Source organism: Ambystoma mexicanum, chromosome 14 (genome assembly GCF_040938575.1).
Source record: "Ambystoma mexicanum isolate Mex_15411 chromosome 14, UKY_AmexF1_1, whole genome shotgun sequence".
Classification (NCBI taxonomy): Eukaryota; Metazoa; Chordata; class Amphibia; order Caudata; family Ambystomatidae; genus Ambystoma; species Ambystoma mexicanum.
The window spans coordinates 31,387,246-31,412,110 of NC_090940.1; the positions used below are offsets into that span (position 1 = coordinate 31,387,246).

The 24,865-nt window shown below is 47.9% G+C and overlaps 1 protein-coding gene across 1 annotated transcript in view; it reads left to right on the plus strand.

The window, feature by feature from the left end:
• Positions 1 to 9,506: 9,506 nt before the first annotated feature.
• EAPP (E2F associated phosphoprotein) overlaps positions 9,507 to 24,865 on the plus strand; it is a 109,111-nt gene continuing 93,752 nt past the window's right edge. The window contains exon 1 of the mRNA XM_069638457.1: positions 9,507 to 9,745. Within this exon, the coding sequence (XP_069494558.1) occupies positions 9,633 to 9,745 (113 nt within the window). The 5' untranslated portion in view covers positions 9,507 to 9,632. The remainder of the gene's footprint in view (positions 9,746 to 24,865) is intronic.

The following is a 24,865-nucleotide window of genomic DNA, read 5'->3' on the forward strand; positions in this document are numbered from 1 at the left end:
ATACAGTGGCAAAAATTGGAGTTTGAATTCCCAGTCAAAGTAGTGAGAGTGCCATTTCTTGGGGGGGGTGGGGAGGTCGTTTGGCCCGTGGCCCTTAAGTGCTGTGAATAGTGGAGGTGAGAAATGGGAGCTTGCTGTGCTGCAAGCTGTGTAAAATAATTACATGTTTAAAACACAAAGGATTTTTTTAGGCTTCCAATACTTTGCATGCTGATACAGAAATCTACATGCAGAATGGGGACGAGTAAGCTAAAATATTCTTTCTTCCATGTGTTAAAAACTATTTGTATATTGTCAGTTAGTTTATATATGACGTGTGTACTTTTCAAGGCATGCTTTGAAATGAACTATCATTAAAGCTCAAGAAATCCAAACCTTACACACTGGGCCTCATCACGAGTTGGGCTGTATTCCCGGCTGTAATACCGCCGACTGTAATAGCCCTAGCACCGACCGGTCCGGCTGTATTACCGCCGGATCACGAGTTGGGTGTTAACGGTAAATCTCCATTCCCAACTGGGTCCATTGAATTCAATGGGGTATTTTCAGCGCTAATTATGCGGGCTAATACAGCCGGCGGTAATACAGCCGAAAAGAGGGGATTTTCACCTCCAGAGAAAGGCTGGAGGTAAAACAGCCCATTTAGCGCCCAACTCGTGATAGGGCCAGCCCTTAAATGCGGCTGTAATACCGTTACCAGCGCATTTAAGGGCTACAGCCCAACCCGTGATGAGGCCCACTGTGTCTTATCGAAATCACTGGAAATTATTCCGTTTGCATCTTTTACTAGAAGAAGGTATCACTCGTGGTTTCCTAGAATATCGATATGCTCCGTGCATAAAATATATTGTCCATTCATATCTTGCACACCACAAAGTTATTACTCACTTACTTGCTCATGGCAACTTTTTGTATTGTTATTTTTACTAGATATGCCCCCCATTGTCAAAGGCTGTTGATGCTCCTTGTGATGACCATTTCTGTGATGTCACTTCTAATTATTTCAAAGCCTAAAGAAATGTTTGTCTGCTGAAGGCCTAAACGCGGGCACCGTCCACGGAGTAAAGAAATTATATTTCGGTACACTGTATGATGGCTTACAGTTGCTTTGGTATTTGTTTGCCGTGCATGTGTTCAAATGCTTTATGCTACACATATTAGCAAAAAGATTAATACAGGTAAAAAGAGAAGCACAGATGATGTTGTACAGGACTGCAGACTGTTTGATACACTGCTGCATCTAAAGTATCCTGAGAAAAAGTGTCTGTAAATGTGGCTATAATACGCACGCACGCTGGTGCACCACTCCCTCTAAAGTAATGTGGCTATAGTACGCACGCATGCTGGTGCACTACTCCCTCTAAAGTATCCTGCGAAAAAGTGTCTGTAAATGTGGCTTATGTACGCACGCATGCTGGTGCACCACTCCCTCTAAAGTATCCTGCGAAAACATTTTGTAAAGCTGGCTACTCTACCTGCATGTGTAATGGAACTTAATGGCACACTGCTCTCAGCCGTTTGTGTCCTCTGGGTGGTGAAAACAGCCGATTTTGTTTTTGGTGGGTGCAAGTGCATTGAAGTGTAGGGGGCTTGGTGGGTGAGTAAACTTATTACAGGGCGGATTGTGAGTTTGTAGAGATGTCGCGAGAGCCGCAACTCTCGCGAGATCTCGGCCCCGGCCACTAGGGTCGCCCCCGCGCGCCTGGCGCACATTTCGGGAGCAGCAGAGGACGCGGGAAGACGTCCTCTCCCAGCTCCTCCGAGAAGTCGGCCCCGGCCTGCACTAAGACATTACAGCCTCCCAGCTGCATCCATTTATCACCGAGGCAAGCTGCCCAAGAGGCCTTACCAATCATATATGCATATGTATGTTGAATGATGTTGCATGCTGATTAAAGGACATCACTGTTACAAGAGGCCTCCTGTCATCCTTGCAAGTATTATACTACATAAATTGGCGACGAGGATCACCACTACAACCCACGCGAACCATGCAAGGCGCAACACCACATCCGCCCTTCCTACAAACTCCAGGTAAACCCGCCATCCCGTGGCCGCAATGGCAACCGTTATTTATGACATACGTAGAGGCAGTAGGCGGTGCAGGATTTTCGGCGGCACGGCACAGGGCAATGTTACTTAACGCCCTAGGGGTAGAAGGACAGAGGGTGTTTGAAAGTCTCACCCCGGGCCAGGTGGTTGGTGACAACGATGACGTATTCAAAGAAGCAGTTAGAAGAATCGTAAAAAGGTTTGCCAGTAAGGAGAACACGGTTCTGCACAGAATACATTTTTATAGCCACAGGCAAGAAGCCTCAGAACCTGTTGACGACTACGTCACAAAGCTACGCGAATTGGCAGCGCTGTGCAATTTTGGCGCCAATGCGGAGAGCCTCATCTGCGACATGCTGGTAGTTCACACGAACAGCAGGAAAGTGCAAGATAAATTCATTATGGAGAAGGAACTACTGCTAGAGAAAGCAATGGAGATTGCCAGAGCAGTCGAAGAAACAGCTGGGAGAAGAAAAGAACTCACGGGAAGCCTTAGCTCCACTGAAATACAAGCAGTGGCGTTTTGCCCGAAGAAAGGGAGACAAGCTTCGAACGTGAAAGAAGAAAAAGGCAGCACGAGAGAACCACTGAAATGCCACAGGTGTACCAGCACAAAACATCTGGCGTTCGACAGGGAGTGCCCGGCCAGAGATAAGGAGTGCTCTATCTGCAAACGCATTGGCCATTTCTTGAGTGTGTGTCGCTGGAGAAACAAGAAAGTCACAAACGTCAACATGAGTCGCAACACGGAAAGAGAGTCGTCCTCGGAAGATGAAGGTAGGCCCACCGTCATCATGGTGAACAGCACACGGGCCAGGAGAGAAAAACCCCATTGCATAATCAAAATAGATGGGATGGAAACAAAAGTCATGGCGGACTCAGGGTCGGACCTCACCATAATTCCCATTCGCACATACAAAGAAATGATGGGGACGGAAAAGGTTCGAGTGCTCACCACACGGCACAAACCCACGGTTTTTGGAGGTGCGTCAGTTGACCTACTGGGCTACATCAATGGGAAAGTAGAATTTAAAGGAAGGGAAACCACCACCAGAGTATATTTCAGCCAAGAGGGCCCAGCTGTATTAGGATGGGACGACCAAGACAAATTGAAAATCAAGCTGGATCCCAGTTCGGAAGACCAAGTACTCTCTGTCTGCGGGAGGAGCGTACCTATAGTCAAAAGTGATTATCCCAAACTCTTCTCGGAGGAGCCGGGGCACATCAAAGGATTCGTCCACAAAATTATGCTTAAAATGAATGCGGTTCCAATCAAACATCGTGTGAGGCCAGTACCAGCAACCGCGAGAGACACACTCAGGAGTCAATTGGACAAAATGAGGATGGATGGCGTCATCGAAGAAGTAGAAGCTTCAGAGTGGCTAAGCCCAGTCGTGCTCATAAAGAAACCCAACTCTCAAGAGCTAAGGGTTTGCATTGACCTTCGCAGTGTGAACTTGGAAGTCATCACGGACAGCTACCCACTACCGAGCATAAATGAACTAATTATTATGATGAAAGACGCCAAAATATTCTCAAAACTGGATATGAGAAACGCGTATCACCAAATACAATTGCACAAGGAATCCAAGCCCCTCACAGCATTCATCACTCCGTTTGGCACCTATCAGTTCACCAAGATGCCATTTGGCTTATCCTCGGCTGCATCGGCGTTTCAACGAATGATGGATGTCCTGCTCCGGAAAGTCAAAAATGTGGCATACTTTTAGGATGACATCCTCGTCTATGCAAAAGACGAACAGACCCACGATACCACGTTGAGAACTGTCCTGACCAAGCTGCAAGAAGCGGGGGTGAGGTTAGGCTACGAGAAATGTGTATTCAAGGCGAAGGAAGTTGAGTACTTTGGGACTTATCCCTTGCACGGATATTTTGTACCCTAACAAAATTTAATGCAGGCCACAATTAAGGCACCAGAACCCACCAACAAAGAAGAAGTACGGTCGTTCCTTGGACTGGCGGAGTACTACGCAAAGTTTATCCCTAAGTTCTCAGAAACTTCAGCACCTCTCCGCGAACTCCTCAAAAAAGGGTCGGAGTACTCGTGGCAAGAACCCCAAAAGAAAGCGGTGGAAAGTATAAAACGCCACATAATGGAAGCACCATGTCTGCAACCATTTAACCCCGAGTGGGGTACTGTCATCACCACAGACGCCAGTGCATACGGATTAGGAGCAGTTCTAACACAGAAGAAAGGTGACACAGAACACGTAGTAGCCTTTGCCTCGAAAGCCTTATCCTCGGCCGAACAGAACTACTCCACCATAGAAAAAGAAATGTTAGCGTGTGCATGGGCCGTAGAATATTTCAGAACATGTGTGGGGCACAAAATTTAGGTTGGTAACCGACCATAAACCCCTCATCCACATGCTCAGTCCAGGAGGCACCAAAGCGTCAACACCCAGGTTGGCACGCATAGCAGCCAAACTGCAGGAGTACACATTTGAGGTACAGCACATCTCAGGATGGAAGAACTCGCAGGCAGACTGCATGTCGAGATTACCTGAGGGTAAAGACAAGGCCACCACGTTTTTGCAAGAGGAGTGCATAGTGGCATCCATTACAGATCTCAAAGATCCGGACTACTTAGAACTCAGTGAGAAGCATTGGTTGGAAGAAGACGGAAAGGACCCGACCATGGCGAGAATACGAGAGTGGATCAGGAAAGGGTGGCCGAATGAAAAAGCGATTCCAGAAGGCATGAGGCCATATTGGAAGGTGGCAGATGAGATATCAGAGACAGATGGAATAATATTGAAAACGGACCAGATAATCCCACCTGCAGGTATGAGAAGAACCATTCTCTGCAGAGCTCACGCGGGCCACCTAGGGAACACTATGACCCGTCGCAGAGTGAGAGAGGCCTACTGGTGGCCGTCCATGGACCAAGAGATCCGCATCATATTAGAGCGATGTCATGAATGCCTCAACAGCGACAAGTGCTTAAAGATCAGACAGGCGCCGTTAATTCCCACAGAAGTACCAGAGGCTGTGTGGTCAAAAGTAGGTATAGACTTTATTGGACCCTTGGAGGCGATGGCGCCCGAACATCGCTATGGCGTAGTACTAGTGGACTACTTATCAAAGTGGGTTGAGGCAGAGTTTGTCCCCAACATCACCACAGCAACAGTAATTGAAGTCCTCACAGAAATTTTCCAAAGGGAAGGACTCCCTGACGAAGTGGTAACGGACAATGGGGTACAACTAGTCTCGAGGGACATGGATCAATTCCTGAGGAAGCATCACATACGCCAGAAGAAAGCAGCGTTGTACCATCCCCAAGCAAATGGACTGGTGGAGAGAGCCAACAGGTTTATAAAAGGTGCCATCCAGTTAGCAACTGCTTCCGGAATGGACCCGCTCAAGACCACAAAGGAGGCCATAGCGGCCCACAGACTTACTCCCAACGGGATCACTCAAATATCCCCGTTTCGAATGTTAAGATTGAGAAGAGCAGCTTCGACGCTTATACCACCATGGCTGACTAAAGTAAGAGAAGATGAAGAAGTAGACATGACAGGTGGTGTGGAGAATGGAGAACAGCAAGACACGCATGAAAACGTGGAGCGACAGAAGGAGAAGAACTAAACAAGCGTTAGACGTTAAAGAGGGAGATTGGATCAAAATACGACTGCCGACAAAGGATCAAATCACGGGCTCTCGATACATCAGACCTATAAAAGTGATCCACAGAGGAACCAACCACGTCCGCACCGAAGACGGGCGCACTTGGAACTTGGAAAGAGTAGCCCTGTTCCAGAAGAGACAAGAGAGAGCAAAGACCCCGGAGAGATCAGAAGCAGTAGGAAGAATGGACTGCGAGAGAGAAGAAGAACGTGAGCTGGAGAATGATGGCGAAGAAAAGGAGGAAACAGAGATGGAACCAGAGGCACCTACAGCAGATCGAGAACCTGAACACCAGGATGCCCACAGCGAGATAGAAGACCGACCAAGAAGAGAACACAGAAGACCGGTGAGATACAATGACTATGTATTGCAATGAACTGCCTTTGCATTATCAGGGGGAGGTGTGTAGAGATGTCGCGAGAGCCGCAACTCTCGCGAGATCTCGGCCCCGGCCACTAGGGCCGCCCCCGCGCGCCTGGCGCGCATTTCGGGAGCAGCAGAGGACGCAGGAAGACGTCCTCTCCCAGCTCCTCCGAGAAGTCGGCCCCGGCCTGCACTAAGACATTACAGCCTCCCAGCTGCATCCATTTATCACCGAGGCAAGCTGCCCAAGAGGCCTTACCAATCATATATGCATATGTATGTTGAATGATGTCGCATGCTGATTAAAGGACATCACTGTTACAAGAGGCCTCCTGTCATCCTTGCAAGTATTATACTACAGAGTTGAAATGCATGAAGGCATTGCCACCCCCTGCTCACCACCAGTACAATTTTTTAAAAAATGTTTAGTGCCATACCAGACATGCCAACATCCGGGAGCCCCTGAGAGGGAGATTTCACCACAGTAATCAGGAGAATTAATGTTTCCCATAGGATTGCATTGGGGTTAGGATTATTTTAGCCTAATCGGGAGGATTGGCATGTATGCCTTACAGGCTTAAGCACATTACTTTGATGCAACATACGTTGTGAACAGCCGTTCAGATAGCACCGCGAGTAGAGTGCTCGCTTTGACATCCCAGCCTTCCATCGAGGTCGATAAATGAACACCACACACCATGCACGCTCGGTTCTTAGCGCTATATAAATGCAAATTATTATTATTATTACATAACTGCTGTTATGGACTCCGGTAGGGCCGCACCCCCTCCTGCATGCTGGACACGGGAGCCTGTGATTTCAGTGGGTAACTGGCGCACGGAAAGCCATGCTCCCCTTTTATTAGAAGCATGACATGGTGGCACGCGTGTTGATGACAATTGACACTGCAAAGCCCTCAGAGGTGCAGTGAACCATACCCATGCCACAGGTATAAAGTTAAAAAAAATGACATTATGCAACATTAAATATATCACCAAGCACTTGCTACACGTTTTTCCACTTTGGAGTAGCGGGGCGAAACAATAGTTACACACACAGTCATTACATTCGCACATACATATCTTTGACAGTGGGGTGGTAGCATCACAAACGAAAACACCAGCATGGCATTCACTGAATCCGTTTTAAGCATTCTGCTTTTGCTGGGTCCACTTTAAGAATGTTAAACATGAGGGATCCCAACTTTTACTGTGCCGATTTGAATCACCTTAGGATATGCTTCATGATCTAACGGTTTACTGGGACATGTTGAAAACCTTTATTCCAGGAAGATGGCATGTTCATGATAGCCTTTTTTTTCTTTATTTTAAGCTGAGCCCATTTTTAGGCCTACAGGCAATGCACGGGGTAACTGACGCACGGCTGTCCTTCAGATTGTATCCATCAGCAGTGATTATTGGATACCGAGGCTTGAGCCTCATTACTCCATCTTCTCGAGTTGAGTATGTAGTCGTGGGTTAGGAGTCATCATGGTCTGTGTGGACTTGTCACAGTGGGGCTGGTTTCACAGGGTCTTCGCTGTGATGGGCCGTGGGTAGCGGCGTGCTGCTTTTATTAGAAGAATCAGATGGTGCCATCAGCACGTGAAACCACACAAACCCTGGGAAGGGTGGTCAACCATAACGACTGCCACACACACATCTTTACAAATACAACCTCCCCCCGCCCCCTTAATACAAGGCTCTGCCACCTGTAGGTCTTTACATATTTTATACTACCACTCAATATAATCGCTCACCATTGACTTTGCTGACCATGGGCTGATGGGAGTTGTAATCCAAGGATCAATTCCTCGAAATGCGTCGCCACAGAAAACTGACGACTATTTTGTTTGTTTGCTTCTTTCTGTATACTTCCTGTACATTCTGTACCTGCAAATCCAAAAATATACAGACATTTATATTTTTCTAAAAATCTGTTATGTAATTTTTCTTTACATTTATTTAACATTATTTACATAGTTTCTAAAACATTTGAGTAATTGGTTTTTGCCAACATGTGATAGTTTGCAGGGGATGGGAGGATTCCCAGGTTGAATCTTCTCTCGCTTCTTGTTTTGTGTAGGGGTCTTGTGCCAGGCAGGAACTGGATGGAACGGACGAAACAGACGAAGCAGATTGAACGGATCGGGTAGATGGAACGGAAGGAGTAGATGGAGTGGATGGAACGGATGGAGTGGATGGAACGGATGGAGTAGATAGAACTGGACAGAACGGATGAAGTGGATGGAACAGATGAAGTGAATGGAACGGATGAAATTGATAGAACGGATGAAGTGGATGGAACAAATGAAGTGGATGGAACAGAAGAAGAAGAAGAAACGGATGAAGTGGATGGAACGGATGAAGTGGATGGAGCGGCTGAATTGGTTGGAACGGATTAATTGGTTGGAACGGATGGGAAGGATGGAATGGATGAGTGGATCATGTGGATGGAAGGCACTAGTGGATAGAATGGATGTAACGGGCAAAGTGGATGGAACAAACTGAATGGATGGAACGGATAGACTAAATAAAACAGATAGAATAGATGGTATGCATGGAACGCTTGGTCTCAAGCGCTTTACTGATAACCACCATAACACACTACTATACACCACCACTCAACTGAACACAGCTATACTATGACACGTTCGGTATAGCTGTTCTTATACTAACATGACTCCACAAACTCCTCATCATCCTAATTAAACACAGCTAGCTGAGCACATACCGCTAGCTTAGGCATCTCCTTAGGCCTAACACAGCCAGAACTCAGTCTTGGTGTCCACCCTCCAGACTGTGACCTATAGCTAAGAAGCAGCTTTCATGCAACTGCCACACCAGCTGCACACATATCTGGTGTGCCCACGCACCTTATGCATAGCTCTCAACCATTTGTGTTGCAAAAGTGGGTGAAATCACCCTATTTTATTTTTGGCGGGTGGGACGCCCATTGGAATAAATGGGCGTGCAGGAGGCTTGGCGGGTGAGTCAGCCCTTTACAAGGCGGTGGACACTCGCCAAAAGCATGTGAGTTGAGAGCTATGCATTATGACGCTCTCTCCCTACGGATTTGAACTGCTGTTCATGACAGCGTTCAACCTACCAGCACTTTGAGATCATACCAATGATACATAAGGCGCTATATAAATGCCAAGTAACATAACCTCAGTTCCTCCGCTGCACCTAAAATTTATGAATTCACTTCCATATAATCTTACTTATCTTCTTCTAATATCTAATTTTAGAGGTGTGCATCACTGGCTCTGTTAGTTGTAATCCATAACATCTGGAGAGCTAAAGGTTGGAGACACCATTTTTACAGACCGTTAACCAGGGCCAATGTTTATGGCCAACCATGAATTAAGGTTCTGCACAACATGCTGTGCTACCCTTAGGCATGTGGCTTCCTGTTGCCCTCTTTCTATTTCCATCATAAACATTCTGTACCGGAAGTTGAGCGGCGCTGCCTAATGGCTGTTATTGCTGCGAGGACGGAAGTGACGTCTGACACTGGATACGCGTGTGTGCGTGCATCTCAGGAAACCGAGTGGCCACTGCTAGTCTATGATGGATCCGGGGGTTCTGCGGGCGCCGCTGCCCACCCTGAGCCGCCTCCTGCGGGACTCGGACCCATATGAGCTGGAAGAGCCGAGCGACGAGGAGCGCGGCCAGAGCAGGTAATGCATAGCTCTCAACCATTTGTGTCACAAAGGCGGGTGAAAACACCCGGTTTTATTTTTGGCGGGTGAGAGACCCATTGAAATGAATGGGCGTGCAGGAGGCTTGGCGGGTGAGTTAGCTGTTTAGAAGGCGGGTGACACCCGCCAAAAGCGTGTGAGTTGAGAGCTATGGGTAATGGGCCCGGCCGTAGCCAGAGGAGAACCCTGCAGACAGTCCCCTGGGCAGCACCCCGCTTCCCTCCCTCAGAGCCCCCCCCCCCCCCCCCACTGTCCCCCTAGACAAGGGGACCAGATCGAGCGTTGCCCCTGGAGATCACCCCACCATATCAGACCATGTTCCCTCCCCCAGAGAGCATCCCACCATGTTCAAAAGTACCTGCCCGGGTATTGCCCCCCCCCCCCATACCCACAGACGGAGGGGCCCCCTCAGAGCACCCCACCGTGTCCAGAGAGGGAGGGGCCTGCTACACCGACCAAGAAAGCGCCCCACCATACCCACCGATAATGTATGCCCCCCCCCCCGATAATGTATGCCCCCCCCCCAGACTCCCTTGACGGCTTCCCGCCATGCTCCTGCTCAAAGCTAGGTACAGAACACATTTACTAATGTATGGGGAGAGCAGCCGAGGCCCCCAGGAGACTCCTCTACTCACTCGTACGCTCCTCACAGCCAGGGAACTTTCCCACCACACAGAGAAAGTGGGTACAGACCCATGGGATCACCCTGACTGTGATTCTGCAGCCGGAGATGGGTGTGTGTGAACGGAACAGGTAAGCCCCGACCCGTCCCCACCAGATAAGACCCTACAGACGAGGCTAGGATGTCCTTTTTAAAGACTCCCCCCTCCAGCCACTGTAGGTTCCTTCTCTAGATCACTTGAACATTCCAGAATGCGCCAGAAAGACCAGGTAGTCCAGTATTCCAAAGACGGACCAGGTAGGAGATTGCTTCCACAGGTTCATGGTATTTCTAATACATTTCTTTGGGCTTTATCTTGGTTCTTAGCTATGATTGTGTTCTCTATGCCCAGTGCTTCTGCATCTTCGTGTCAGGCCCCTGTAGAGACTGTAGAGCAAGGTTTCTTAGGAGCAGGGCATGTATTGCATCTTGGCCAGGTCCGTCTAATCAATGTATGGCGTCACTTGTATTTCGTTCCATTGAGGTGGTCCAAGTTCAGTGCCGGTTGATGGGTTATGGGTACCTCGGGTCCCTATTATTAGATTGCATTCTTGCAAACCTTTGATGCTGGCCAATCGGGACTTTCTCTTGGTTATGGATTCAGGATTGAGGCCCTCACTTTCCGAGGCAGACTGTGAAGTTGTATGGCTACGTTTGTGTCACCCCCCACTTCAGTTAACACATGTGACATGATGTTTTGGGAAAGGTTCACACTCTGAATGCAAGTGTTTTGATTAAATTGGAAATGGGTAGCTTTGTCTAAAATCTTCATGTAGAAATGCCTGCGGTGGCCACACAGCATCCTGTGCATGAACTGGGGATGGAGAAACGGACCCAGCAGCTATTTATCCAAAGGTGTTTTGGGGGTCTTGGTAAGGAACCTTTCAAATAGTTTCTAGGGGAATCTACTGTTGAGCGGCAATCTTGATTGCTTTTCTGCTGGTGAGACCTTCTTGAATGGTGGCATAGTGGTGCTTAAACAGGGGTCGAAATTGGGATTTGTTGAGCAGGAGCAAAACGCAGCTCCTGGCTATCTGGCATAACCAGTTAAGCAGGAGTTACGGCTGGAAAGCCAGGCGCTAGTAAATAGTGTGCAGCATATCCAACTTTGCTCTAGATGCAAACCCACTTTTTGTCCATTTTATTCTATCCAATATGCTCTAATTGTCCTTTTAGGTGTGTTCTTAGTTTGCTTTTTGTATACCTTCCCAAACATACTGAGATAATATCACATAGCTAGGTTATTATGGCACTACTTGCCACAGAAGTCAAAACTAGCACCTGCTGGTTTTTAGCTAACCAGGCTCCCCTTGGCTATAACCATGAGCTAAATGGCTCCCAGCTCCAGCCAATTTCGAACCCTGCTTAAATGTAGCTGTGCTGAGGGTCCCTCAAAGCTGTAATCCCATTTGGAGTGATGCGCTAATTGTGGTTAAGCACCCCCTGGAATAGTGTGCCCAAGTGCGCTCTTCAAGACACAACAGTATCTACATTTCCAGGTCCTGCCCCATACACTCAGATTCTTCGCCTAAACTCTACAGTGAAACGGGAAATGCTCAGTTAAATTCATTTCTACTGCACACGTTCACTCAAGGGCATGTTGGCGCTAGGACTCAATCATCATAAAGGGCAACACTAGTACCTAAAAATAACAAGTATTTCCAGGAGCGCTGGAATTGCAGATGATTCTCAATGCACCTAAGGGCAACAGGAAGATCATGCCATAGTTTACTAGCAGAAAGTGAGAATTTGCTGACATCGATCCTTGATAAGCAGAATAATCACTAGACAAGCATTACCGGAGCAGAGAGTCTGCCCTTTGAATGTAAGGCAGAAACTTGTCTTGGAGGTAATCTGCCCCCTGGCGATAGTCCAGGCAAAGGGATTTACATACGTCCTTTTGGCCACCGGGAGCCAGTGAAGGGAGCGGAGCACAAGGCTGATTTGACATCCATATGGGCCTGATGGGGCTACCCAAGCAGCTAGATTCTGCAAGAGCTACAACCGATGTACAAGAGCAATAGGCGGGGCCGGGAAATGGCATTGCAGTAGTCTGTGACTCTTAACCGGCGAGGCAACCACCTGGGGTCGCAGACGAGTAGGCAAGAATGGTAAAACCTTGCAGAGCACATTAAGAGGGGAAGTGACCAGTTTTGCAAACTGCGAAAGATAAACCACCAACTTCTTCACCGCTGTCACCGGAATAGGAGAAACATCCAATGCAGACAGCCAAAAGGAAGAAGTCCAAAGAGCCGAGACGGTGGGCGTGGGGGTTATGGGGCAAGAACCCATGACCAGAACTTCCGTCTTGTCCCTATTAAGCTTGAGCCAGTTGTTCATCCAGCCACCAGGTACTCGCACAGGGACAACAACACCTCTGCCTGCTTGAGATCTAACGGACATGGGTCTGGGTGTCGCCGGCATAGGAATAGCACCGGGCGCCGTAGGACCGGATAAGGCCAACCAAAGGCTGCACATGGATGTTAAAAAGCATCAAGAACAAGGTGGAATAAAGAAGGGGAGAAGGAGAAAGCGATTGGCCCCCGTCAGTCAGGATGGGTGTACACCAGGACTGGACCAGAGAGGCCAGCTGCGGCCATGCGGGATACCAGGATGGAGTGGTCGCCAATGCCGCCCCAAGATGTAACATTATCAGGGCTTCCACTCCACCCCGGTCAACCGGCATGGCCAGCTCGTCCACAACGGATACCAGGACACTCGGTTCCACACCCTGTCTGGTACCTGACAAAAAGGGGCCAAGAAAAGATGACGTTTCCAGAAAAGACAAGAGAACAGGTGTCTTTTAACGTTGGGAGGTTTAGAAAAAGATACACACAGGGGGGAAAAATTGCTCCAACGCAAGTTCTTCCAGGATAGAGACCCTTGTTTCAGAGGGTGGTTCCCTTCACCTGTATTTCTCTTTGCTCTATGTGCCTTTCTGCTCTATGTGCCTTTCTACCTGACTTTCTGCAATTCAGTCGTGGTGTGCTGCAAACGGACCTTTGCCTCAACGCCAGTAAGACAGCGATTGTCTTCATCGGGGCTCCTGCCTCCCCTTTCTCTTTGGTATTCCTTCCTTTGGCCATTCCCATTAGCTACACTAGATTCATGCTAAATTGCCACATTATGTCAACATCGCTGTTGCCCCAGCCACCAATATGGCATGTGTAAATTCAAACTTCTCTTTACCCGTGGGACCCTTATCAACCATCCCAACATTCCCCCTTTTAGTTAATACATTAACAAACCAATTTCCAACTCATCAATCTCACCTTCTTGGGGGGGAATGAAACCTTACAGCCATCCCTCATGTTAGTCCCCTCGCACCCATGCTCCTCTGCCGAACAATACCAATTCGCTCTTCCACTAATTCCATTGTCCTACATATTCACCCCAACCTGGTGGAGGACATAAAACGACTCCTGCATTCATTTCAAAATCAGTTTGAGTACCCATGTGAGATAGAATGGCAGTGGCCCTAGCCTTAGATAGGGTCACGACCATCATAGAGCGGCTCTGTGCATTTGGGGAGAGCAGCACCATAGGCTTAGTTGACGGGAACAAAAGATAATTAAAAAAAAAAAAGACAAATGGGGTATGATTTTCATAGGCACGCTCATCCATAAAGGCACCCAAGAAAGAGAACAAAAAAGTCAGCAATTCCACCCTCCCTTTCCATGGCAATGCAGCAATCGTTTAGCCCAGAGTTCCATTGTCCAAGTCATTGGGAGGTACGCATGTGCAACATGCCCTGAATCCTTCTCTAATTGCCCTAAATGCTGGTTCAGAGGAATTCATAAATAATTCATAGCAAACTATTTTTAACCACTTCGAGTTGGCCCCAGTCTGTACCCCAGGGGCCAAAAGGGAAGTAAACACCTGTCTGGCTAAATAGTCAAAATCGTTCAGCAATGTTCATAAGAGCCTTGGTGGATGCTGATGAGATTTAGTTTGATCTTCTCGATCATGTCAAGGAGTCAGTTTCTACGAAAGTCTGAAGTTCTGAATTGTTCGGGGGCACAAATGAAGACTCCGATTTGGATTTTGCGAATGTGGGTGGGTTTGGGGAACCACAAGGATGGGCACATGCAAGATGGTGTGACTGCAAACGCCTCTCCAGACCGGAGGTAACTGCTTGTAGGAAAAGGGTCCACGGGCCCAATACAAGTCGAAGTGCTGCCGGACCTCCAACCATATCAGCAATGCGAAGGGTGATGCTGCAGTTCCGATTTGTGCCTACAGACACTGTGCCATCGTCCTTAAAACACAGAGGAAAATGTGTAAGTAACTGGATCTTAACAGGATTCTCTGGCTCCTTGAGCCATGTTAAAAAGTTCATATGTTTTTTCCATACACTTCCAGATACTGTTCATTTGTGCCACCCCTGCTTCAGGAAGTCCCACCAATCCTCCTGCTCTTCACCCCCTTGCTCCCATTTATTGTTTACGATAATTAGTCCTTCAAGATTGAACTAAAGAATAAAACATCCACTCCGGACACTCGCCTCTCCCATCACTATGCTCACTCTACTTTACACCAACACACAATATAGCGCAGCTATACCCCTCGATCAATTTCAGCCTAGCTGCTCACATGCAAACAATAATCATGTACACCAACATCCTATCGGAACTCAGCTATACCCCATGAAATAATTGGCCTAGCTGCACACATAAGCGTCCCACACAGGCCTAATGCTGCCAGAATGAAGTCTGAGACCAACCACAAGTCTGCACACATTCAACTGACCTTTCAATACCACTGCACCCAATGTTAGGATGCAGCTACCATCAGGCAATCTCACCAGCTTCTCACATATTGAGTGCACCCTGACCTGGACTACGGTCCCCCAGGGCGTACAACCCACAAGCGCTTTGAGATCATACCAAGGATATGTGCAGTGCTATATAAATAACAATAACTACACTTTGTATGCAACGGACATCCTTCTGTTTTTCCTCTTCTAATAGTAAACATTCTTCAACTGGAGTGATGGCAGCTGCTACAGATTGCCCCTGAAACGGCCGTCTGACCCCGCACAAGGCTAGGTACACTAGACACCATGCCTCTGCTACCTCTACCTCGTCGGGAATAAATAATCTAGGGACACCAGAAGCATGGGGGATAAGAGAGCAAATCTAACACGACTCTGTCGCTCTCTCCCCACCCTCTTCATATGCTCTCCCTCTTCATATCATGGTACCACAAATTATCTGATGCAACGCCGTGAGCGCCATTTCCTGTTTCTAAAGTTACCCCATATCATTATTTACAAAACCTATCTCAAGGTCTTGTTGTGCTCTTAATTTTTCGGCCGTATCCATAGTATTTGATAACTCTGACCAATTTACATCCCTTCTATTGAGAACATACACCACATAAATCGAGAGAAATAGATCTACACATGCATTCTTTTGTTTTACAGTGTGAATAACATTTCTCAATGTCAGTGCGCCCCTTTCACCGGCATGAACTGCGTTTCCTTGGGGCACACTTATGTTTTTAGGATTACTCTTCCTCTGGTGTCGGTGTAGGGACTCTGGTATTCCTTCGTACAACATGGATGTGGATCCAAGTTTTGCTTCCCCCCCCCCCCCACTTTACTGCAGTCGGTGTAGCAAAGATCACTCAATGAGGCCCATGGAAATGCCTTTAATTCCAGCTGCGAAAAAAGGAATGCACGTAGATTGAGTCCCCGGGGAGTAGCAATGGTTGCTGTTGATCTTGCTGTCTTTTCCCATTGTTTGTTGTTGTGATGCTGTAACCTGAAAAGACACAATCTTAATGCTTTCGTCAAGGCCTGAAGCTATTCCCCAAACTCTTCTCCAAGAATCTCTGCTGCCTTATGTGCACCTGAACCTCTGCGTGCGTTTTGGTGAGTGTGGTGTATTCAATCTACGCCCCGTCACCACCTCCTGAGGACTGAGGTGGTAGTCTTTCCCAGGCTTATTTTGTAAGTAAACGGGGCCAATGGAAGACAGTACAGCCAACTTTTTTGCAATTCACTACATAATTTAAACTGCATTTTAAGCAAACCATTAAGCCTTCCCACTATTCCATTGGCTTGTGGGTGATACACCAAGCACAATCTGTGCTTGATTCCCAGAAGGTATGTTGTCTCGGCAAATGATGCATTAAAAACAATTGCTCCCATTATCTGATCTCAGGACTTTGCATACTCCCCACTGTGAAAATACCTCCCTCACCAGAAATGTAGCTGCTGATTTTGCATCAGGGTGCACGCAGGGACCAACCTCGAGCCATCGGGGAAAATGGACACACAATTGCAATCAAATACCTGAAATCATTTATTTTCAAATTTGTTTATTGCCATTTATCATAACATAGAAACGCAAGGCATACCGGCTGTGCCATTCAATGCAAGATCGTTGATGTTATAACAAAGAAAAAAGTAGAGAAAAGAGAACCGTCTCAAACATTAACATGATAACATTAACTGTCCCCTTATCTGGTCTTCAACGTCTAGTTTCAAGGTCTTCAGCAGGGGGCGATGTGGGGAAGGGGGGAAATGCTTGAGTTTGGCAATGCCGTTAGGTGTTTAGGGGCCTCCCTTGTGGGTTTTCTTGTTCCTGTAGTTCTGCGTGGTCTAGACTGTTTGCTCATGGAGGTTTGTCGTCCGAGGGATAGATTATAGTTCTAATTATCTCCTTCCATGCTTCTAGTGTGGTGCTCGACTCATCGGTGGCTCTGGCAATGCTATCCTCCCATGCCCGTGTTTCGGCATTAATCCATCTAATAAGTTTGTTGTGCCAGGCGCCATTTCTGGGCCCCGCTGGCTTTTTCCAGGAGATGGCGATATGTCTTTTTGCCACCATGCACAGTAAGTCCATTAATTTCACCTGATGTTTGAGTTTGGTCGGTCTGGGATATGTTCCTAAGGGGCATTCTTCAGGGGTCCATCTGTAGTTGGAGGTGCCAGCTTCTTCGTATGTCCGTTTGACCTTTGCCCATAGAGATTGCACTGTGTTGCATTCCCAAAACATATGTATGAGGTCCGCCCTGTCCGCTTTGCACCATGGGCATTTGGGGCTCGCATTCTTGTTAAATGTCATTAGTCTGTGAGGGGTGAGGTTAGTCCGATGCAAGACGCTTAGTTGTATAAAGCAGAATCTGTGGTTTCTGGATACGGCCTTAGGAAATGTTAGCGCCCTGTTCCATTCTCCTTCCGACATTGCTCGGCCAGTGTCCGTTTCCCATTTGCTTTTCAAAGCCTCTCCTTTTGGAATGATGTTATCATTGAGGTGTCCGTATATTTGACAAACCAGCCTCTGTCCCTCTCTTAAGTTGTATAATAGAGTTGTGAAAGGATCTGACTCGGGCTCTTCTGGCCACGTGTCCCATTTATGTCTCGCTATTTCGCGTATCTTTCTACCATAGGTATTGGCTAGCGGGTATTCCATCAGTGATCTGTAGTGAGCTGAACTCTTTGAGGGAGCCTCCTTTGTACAGGTCTCCCCATGTGTAAACCCCTTTCTTTTCCCAGGCCCTGAGATGTAACAAGTCTGAGTCTGTTTTGCACAGGTCCCAGATCCTCTGTATTTCTGGGGAGTACAGGTGTGTTAGGTGTCGTGGTGATTTTGCCCTTTGCCAGATTTGTTTCCCCAGGGTGACTGTAAAGGGTGTGTTTTGCAGTAGGTGATGTGGCACCCAAATAAGTTCTTTCAGTTGTAGTGGAGAGATCAGGGATTGTAGTAGGGGTGTCTCGGATGTGGTCTCGTCGGCCAGCCATTTGGACACAAAGCTGAGTTGGGCTGCTAAATAGTATTTTTCGAAATGCGGGAGTTGGATTCCGCCCTGGGTGTATTGTAGAACTAGTGTGGAGTGTGCTATTTTATGCCTGCCCTGTCCCCAGATGAATTTGCGGATTATCGACTCTAGCAGGCGGAAGAACAGGCTCTTGATGTAATATTGTACATTTTGGAATCTATACAGGAACCTACGGAGAACAATCATTTTGGTTAGCGAGATTCTCCCCATTGTTGACATTGGGAGTTTCGCCCAGAAGGCCATTGATCTACGCAATGCGGATATTACTGCACTTGTGTTGTGTTCATGCGCATTAGTTGGGGAGTGTGCATTATCTGGATGCCTAAATAGCGGAACTTGGTGGTCTGCCACTGTATCCCTAGCGTTGGGAGATCCTTCAGGTTTCTATCTTTAAGGCCTGCCAGAGGGAATAAGCAGGCTTTAGCTCTGTTGAATTGTATGCCTGAGACTTTGTAAAAATTGTCGAACTTCTAACATAGTTGGGACATAAAGATGCTGGTCTCTGACGTACATGAGGACATTGTCTGCGTAAAGTGAAATGATGTGGTCTATCTCTCCTAGCCTTATTCCGGCATCAAAAAATTGTTTCCGAAAATAAAGGGCTATGGGTTCCAGTCCCAGTACATAAAGCATGGGGGATAGCGGGCAGCCCTGCCGGGTACCTCTGCAGATTTCCCATACTTCTGATACGTGTCTCCCAGTTTTTACCCATGCTCTCGGGTCAGTGTAAAGTATTCGGATCCATCTGACAAACCTTGGGCCGAATCCAAATTCCTTTAGGACTGCTAGTAGCCACTCCCAAAATATAGAATCGAACGCCTTAATGGCATCGAGCGACAGTAGGGCATAGGGTTCTGTACTCATGTCAGTTTGCTTAATGATGTGTTGGAGTCTGCGTAAGTTTATGGTCTTATTCCGGCCTGGGACAAACCCATTTTGGTCTGAGTGCACAATATCCCCGATCAGCCTGGACAGCCTCTGAGCTAGAATTGTGGTTAGCAGTTTAACATCATAATTGAGCATAGCTAACGGGTGATATGAATCACAATGCTCAGCCGACTTGTTTGGTTTGAGAACTGGGATCACTAGAGTTTCCCTCATGCTGTCAGGTAATATACCTCACTCGTATATTTCTTGAAAAACCTCATGTAAGAGTGGCACCAGGGAGGAGCTATAAGTTTTGTAGAATTCCGAGGGTAACCCATCACTTCTGGGGGCCTTGCACGTAGCTTGTGTCTTAATCGCTTCAGCAATGTCTTCTATGGTAATGTCTGCCTCTAAGGCTTCAGCCTGTGCTGAAGAGAGCCTAGGCAGCCCTGTCTCTTCTAAGGTATCTGTTATTTGGTCCCCAGGTACTTCTGTTCCGTGAGAGTATACGTGTTTGTAATAATTCTTAAAGGTATCATTTGTCTTGTTGGGTCTGGTATGCATTGCCCTGCTCGTCTTGTATTGAAGTAATGGTGTGCCTAGGGTGTTCCTTCCTGTAGAGCCGCACCAAGAGCCTACCGGGTCTATCCGCTTCTGAGTGTGCTCAGGTCGTTCTGGTGACAAAATCTTGCGTTCGAGCACTCGCGAAGTGTTTTAAGCCTGTCTTCGTGTCGCAGTGGGTCTGTGGGATCAGTCTGGGCCTCTCAATCTCTGCCTCACCCTGCGCTAATTCATCACGTAGCAATCTTCTGATGCCACCTGCTTTTGTTATGATCACTCCCATGGTCACCACCTTTAGGGCCTCCCATACTGTGCTCGCATGGTCTACGCTTCTCTTATTTAGTTCTATGTAGTCGTCGATCTTGTCCTGTAATTCATCCCCGAATGCTTGATCCTTCAGGGCCTCTACTGGCATTCGCCACATAGGGATAGGGGGTCTGGGGCCAGTGTAATTTCAATCTACTATTAAGGGAGAATGGTCTGAGATTGTTCTCCCCAGGTATTCTGCTCCTTCCATCTGGGATAGGTGTTCTCTGCCTACAAAGATGTAGTCTAGCCTCGTATGGAGGCCATGCAGGGATGAGAAGTACGAGTAATTTTGAGTGTGGGGATGGAGCTCCCTCCATATGTCAGCCAAGTCTAATCTGTCCGTCAGCGTATTTAACGCTGTCGTGGCAGCCATTGTGGCGGTAGGTGGTGGTAACGATCTGTCTAGCATGGGGACATGCACACAATTGAAATCTCCGCCCCAGATGAAGAGGCTATTTCTATGTTTTTTTTCGTACATCAAGGCCAAGTGGGACGAGATGTTGTTGTTGGGTGGGTAAGAGTTCACTATACAGAGCTCTTGTTGTTCAATGTGTCCCCACAAAATCACATATCTGCCTTCTGGGTCACTTACAAACTTAAATAGTCGGAAAGGGAGTTGGGGGAGAATCCAGGTGTATACCCCTCTAGCGTATTTCGAGTAGGCAGTCCCAAATCCCTGTACACCCCAATGTTCCTGGAGTTTAGCCATGGATCCCGCCGTGCGGTGCGTTTCTTGTAAAAGCGCTATTCCTGCCTTTTTCCTGTGCAGGTATGACTTAATCCTGTTCCTTCGGAGATGAGTACCAAGGCCCCTCACGTTCCATGTCATTATTTTTATCTTCCTGGCCATGTTATTTTAGGGGGGGTATTGGTGGTTTCACTGTCCTGTAGGGAGGTTGCCCACAATGTGTCCCCCTCTCCTGCCACCGCCCCCACTTCCAAATTAATATATTCTGTAGACTTACCAACTAGTGTAACTTTCATTCGGATGAATGAATAAACCAAAACATGTAATTGCGAACTGCCCCCAGCAGTTGCTTCTAACTTGCAGCGCTCAGGGGTTCCCGAGCCTTCTGGGCCACTCCAGGCCTTTCGGTGCGGGTAGTGCGTAGGCATTTGACCTGCCCTTTCCATGAGGGGGTGGGTCAGCGATGTATTTGCTCGTGGTTCGTTGCGTTCCTGCCCGGCGTTGCTGTGTTCTTGGTGTGGTCCCTTGCGTTATCTAATCGAGCATCTAATCTCCAGGATGGGACCTTCCATTGGTGTTTGTGTTCCTATCGTTCGTTTCACTTTGATCTACTTTTCTGTAGTTCCTCTTCGTTCTCCGCTAAATTATTGTGCTCAAGCCACATATTTGCTGCATTAGGGGACTCTAGAAAGATTGCCTTTCCTTTATGCAAGACTTTAAGGCGAGACGGGTAGAGCAGCATGTATCTGAGTGTTCGCAGCCTAGCTTTCACTGGTATGACGGAGTTCCTGGCTCGTTGGACCATGGGAGTATAGTCAGGGTATATGACTATTTTGGAGTCTTGTCTTCTAATCTCTTCACCTTCTCTGGAGTGGCGTAGTATCGTTTCTGTATCGCGGAAATTTAAAATGTTCGCTATTATCAGACGTGGGTGTGACCCCGGTGGAGGATGCTTCTGGAGAGATCTCTGGGCACGTTTTACTGAGAACCCCTGGGAGAGTTTTCCTGCCCCTATTTCTTGTAGGAGCAATGTCTCTATAAAGTCTGTTGGGTCCGGTCCCTCCATGTCCTCCGGGACCCCTAAAATCCTGATATTATTGTGCCGTGCGTGCCCCTCCGTATCCTCGGATCTCGCCCCCGGTCTCGCTACTTTCAGTTCTAAGTCCAGTACCTTTTGCCTTCAGGTCCGAAGTATTTGCCACGTTGTCCTGCAGGGTATCTTTGTTCGTATTTACCCTCTGTTAGATTGCGGGCATCCTGGCGCATGAGCTGCATGTCCGCCCTCATTTCTTCTATCTTAGTTTCAATAGAGGTGCATAGTGCTGCAATAGCTTGTAGGACTGGTGTCTCTTTGGGGTCTGTTTCCAGTGGCACCGCGTTGACTACAGGCTCTTGTTGTAGCGGCTGTTTAGGCTTCACCGTCGTGTAGGAGTCCATTGTCGAAGTTAATTTTGTCTTTGATTTGGGCGGGGACATCTGTCTTTAGGTCCAATGCGCTGCCCTTTTTACGCACTAAGTGGTTTAGTGGTTCACGTTTAGTGGATGCCGCAGGCTAGGTGGGAAACATGTTGGTCCATAGATGTTTCGCTATGTTCAGTTACTCTTGGTCCCTGGGCCGACTCTAGTATCGAGCTATTTGAGTATCAGGGTTGTTGTGTGCACAATACCTCGGATCGGCGCGCCCAGCGCCCTGTAGGGTTAGAGGAGATCCCCACTGAGGCTTGCGAGGTACCCGATCTCATGCAAAAGTGGTGGCGTCTGGGGCCCGGCTCTGGGCGTCCTTTCGTGGGTCTCGGCAGGAGGGGATCACGTTGTTGTGTCTCCTGTCCCTCGCCGGTATCACCGCTGCCTCCTGCTCCGGCCGGGATCTTCCTCGGGTGGTGCGGAGAAAGGGTGAAGCCTGCATCTGTAGTTCCCTGTCCGCTCGCTCCAGGGGTCCGCCTCTTCTTCCCGGCGCAGGCCGCCTCTCGGATTCGACCTCCCAGGGGCCACAGGATTTCGCTGCTAGGCTGCATGGGTCCAGGGGCAGGCCGGCACCCCACCACAGATGGTGTGGGGAAGGGGCAAGCGTGGGGGATTCCCCGCTGGCCTATCAGGATCTCATTGTCTGGGAACTCCGGGCCCCAAAACCCCACGAGCGCTGCGGGCGCCGCCATCTTGTGAGGCCGAGGGGCGCCTCTTCTTTGGTCCCGTTTTAGGGCTTGCCGGGTCCGATTCTTTTAGGAGTGGCGTCCAGTTGTAGGGAAGAGGTTCCCCTTTCTGCCAGCATTATTTCGGATGTGAGTCAAACTATTTATTCGGCACGATTCCACCCGTTGCAGGAGCTCCTCGAGCACACGTCTTCACGGCATGCGCGCTTGCCACGCCCCTCAAATACCTGAAATCATTACACTTCTGTATCATATCAACAAAGTCAATGTGAAGGACAGGGAATTACCCCTCTCATGGCTTTCATGGTGTTACCAGTGTTACCAGGATTTAATTGTTTACAAGCGATACATTTCCCTATGAACCTACGTGCCTCTTTTGTGAATTTTTGGTATAAACCACTTCTGGAGTTCTGTTGCTATTTGTTGTCGGGACATATGTGATGCGTAATCTAGCTGCTCTAGAGCCACACAAAGCAGTTTCACAGGCATTACTACCTTTCCCGTCCACTCCTGTCTCCACAACAAGTCTGTGAGCTAGAGCATACATCCCCTCTTTGCCCAGAGCTCCTTCTCCTCTTGAGTTGCCTTTCGCTGTATTTCTTCTATTTGAAGCAAAGGGACTGCAGTATACAGGACTGGCAATTGTACCTGTTGGGACACTGTTTCCATTTTTGGAGGTTCTAAAATGGTTCCTTTGCCGCTCTGTCTGCGGTATCATTACCAAGCGATATTAAATCTGTTCTATTAGTATGCACCACACACTTCACTATTCCTACCTCGAAGCGCTAACATTGCACTTAGATTAGTCAGAATAGCAGCGCAGCATGCTCGACTGGGGTACTGTCTGATCTGTAAACCTCTTTTCTTTCATCTAGATAACCCAGAATGTACAGTGGTGGTGATATCTGCAGAGTCGGAGTAGATAGTGGCTGCTTTCCCCTTGCTCATCTCTAGAGCCTCGATGAGTGCCACTAGTTCTGCTGGTTGTGCTGAGTAATGGGGAGCCAGTAGTTTCTCCACTCCAACCCGGTGTCCCCATCCACAAGAACTACAACCGCTGCCCCTGTGTGCCTCTTACAGTGCCCTGATCAATTGTTGATGACCTGCCCACAAAGAGTACCTAGTCTCCTTCCAAGGCACCCTCCTTCACATTTGTCCTCTTATTCTCCATCATAAGTTGCACAGTCGTGGGCAACATCTTCTGGTTTCACTGGTTCGGCTAAGTGTTGCCAGATTTACTAGGTGACACCTTACCAGATGTACAGACGCTTTTGACAAAATAACTTCATACCCTGATACTCTTTGGGTTGTCAAAGTAGACTTGGACTTTTCCAAGATAGCAAAAACTACATGCTCCACATGTGACCGGGAAGCCCATAGTAATGGTTGAAGGCTTTTGTATTGCAAAAGCTGCTGCTGTGAGAGCTTCTTCACACAGAAACTGACCATATTTAACTGAATCCAAAAGCCATCTGTAGTAAGCAAAGGGCTTGTTACCTAATTCGTATTTTTTAGCCAGGAATGCTGTCATTAACTTTCCATCTGTATGTGGAAATAGAAAAAAACGGTTTCTGACAATTCAGGGTCGCCAAAACTGGAGCATTTCTGATTGCAGTCTTAGTTCCCGAAAACATGTTCTCATTTCCTCTGACCATCTTCGGGGCCCTTCTCTTTCTGTGCTTCCTTAAGCGCTTGAAGTAGGGCCTCGTGTAACTAGAGTAGTCAAAAATCCAGGGCCTACAATAGTTTGAGCCCCAGAAACTGCTGCATCTGTTTTAGCATAACTGGCAGAGGTGTATTCTGGACTGAAGCGGCTCTCTGTCATCACCTTTCTTCCTGCAGACAATATTACCTGGCCCAAATATACTACCTCTGTCTGGCAATACTGCAATTTCTTTGTCCACTTTGTACCCCTTCGCAGTGAGCAGGGTGAGAAGCTGATGTCTCCTCGACACTGGTCTTCTGAAGCGCTACAGACCAATAAGTCGTCCATGTACTGGGCACTTGTAAGTTTCCCAAATCCATTTGAATGACCACTTGGGGATTCCCAGTGCCCCTGGGGTAACCTAGTATTC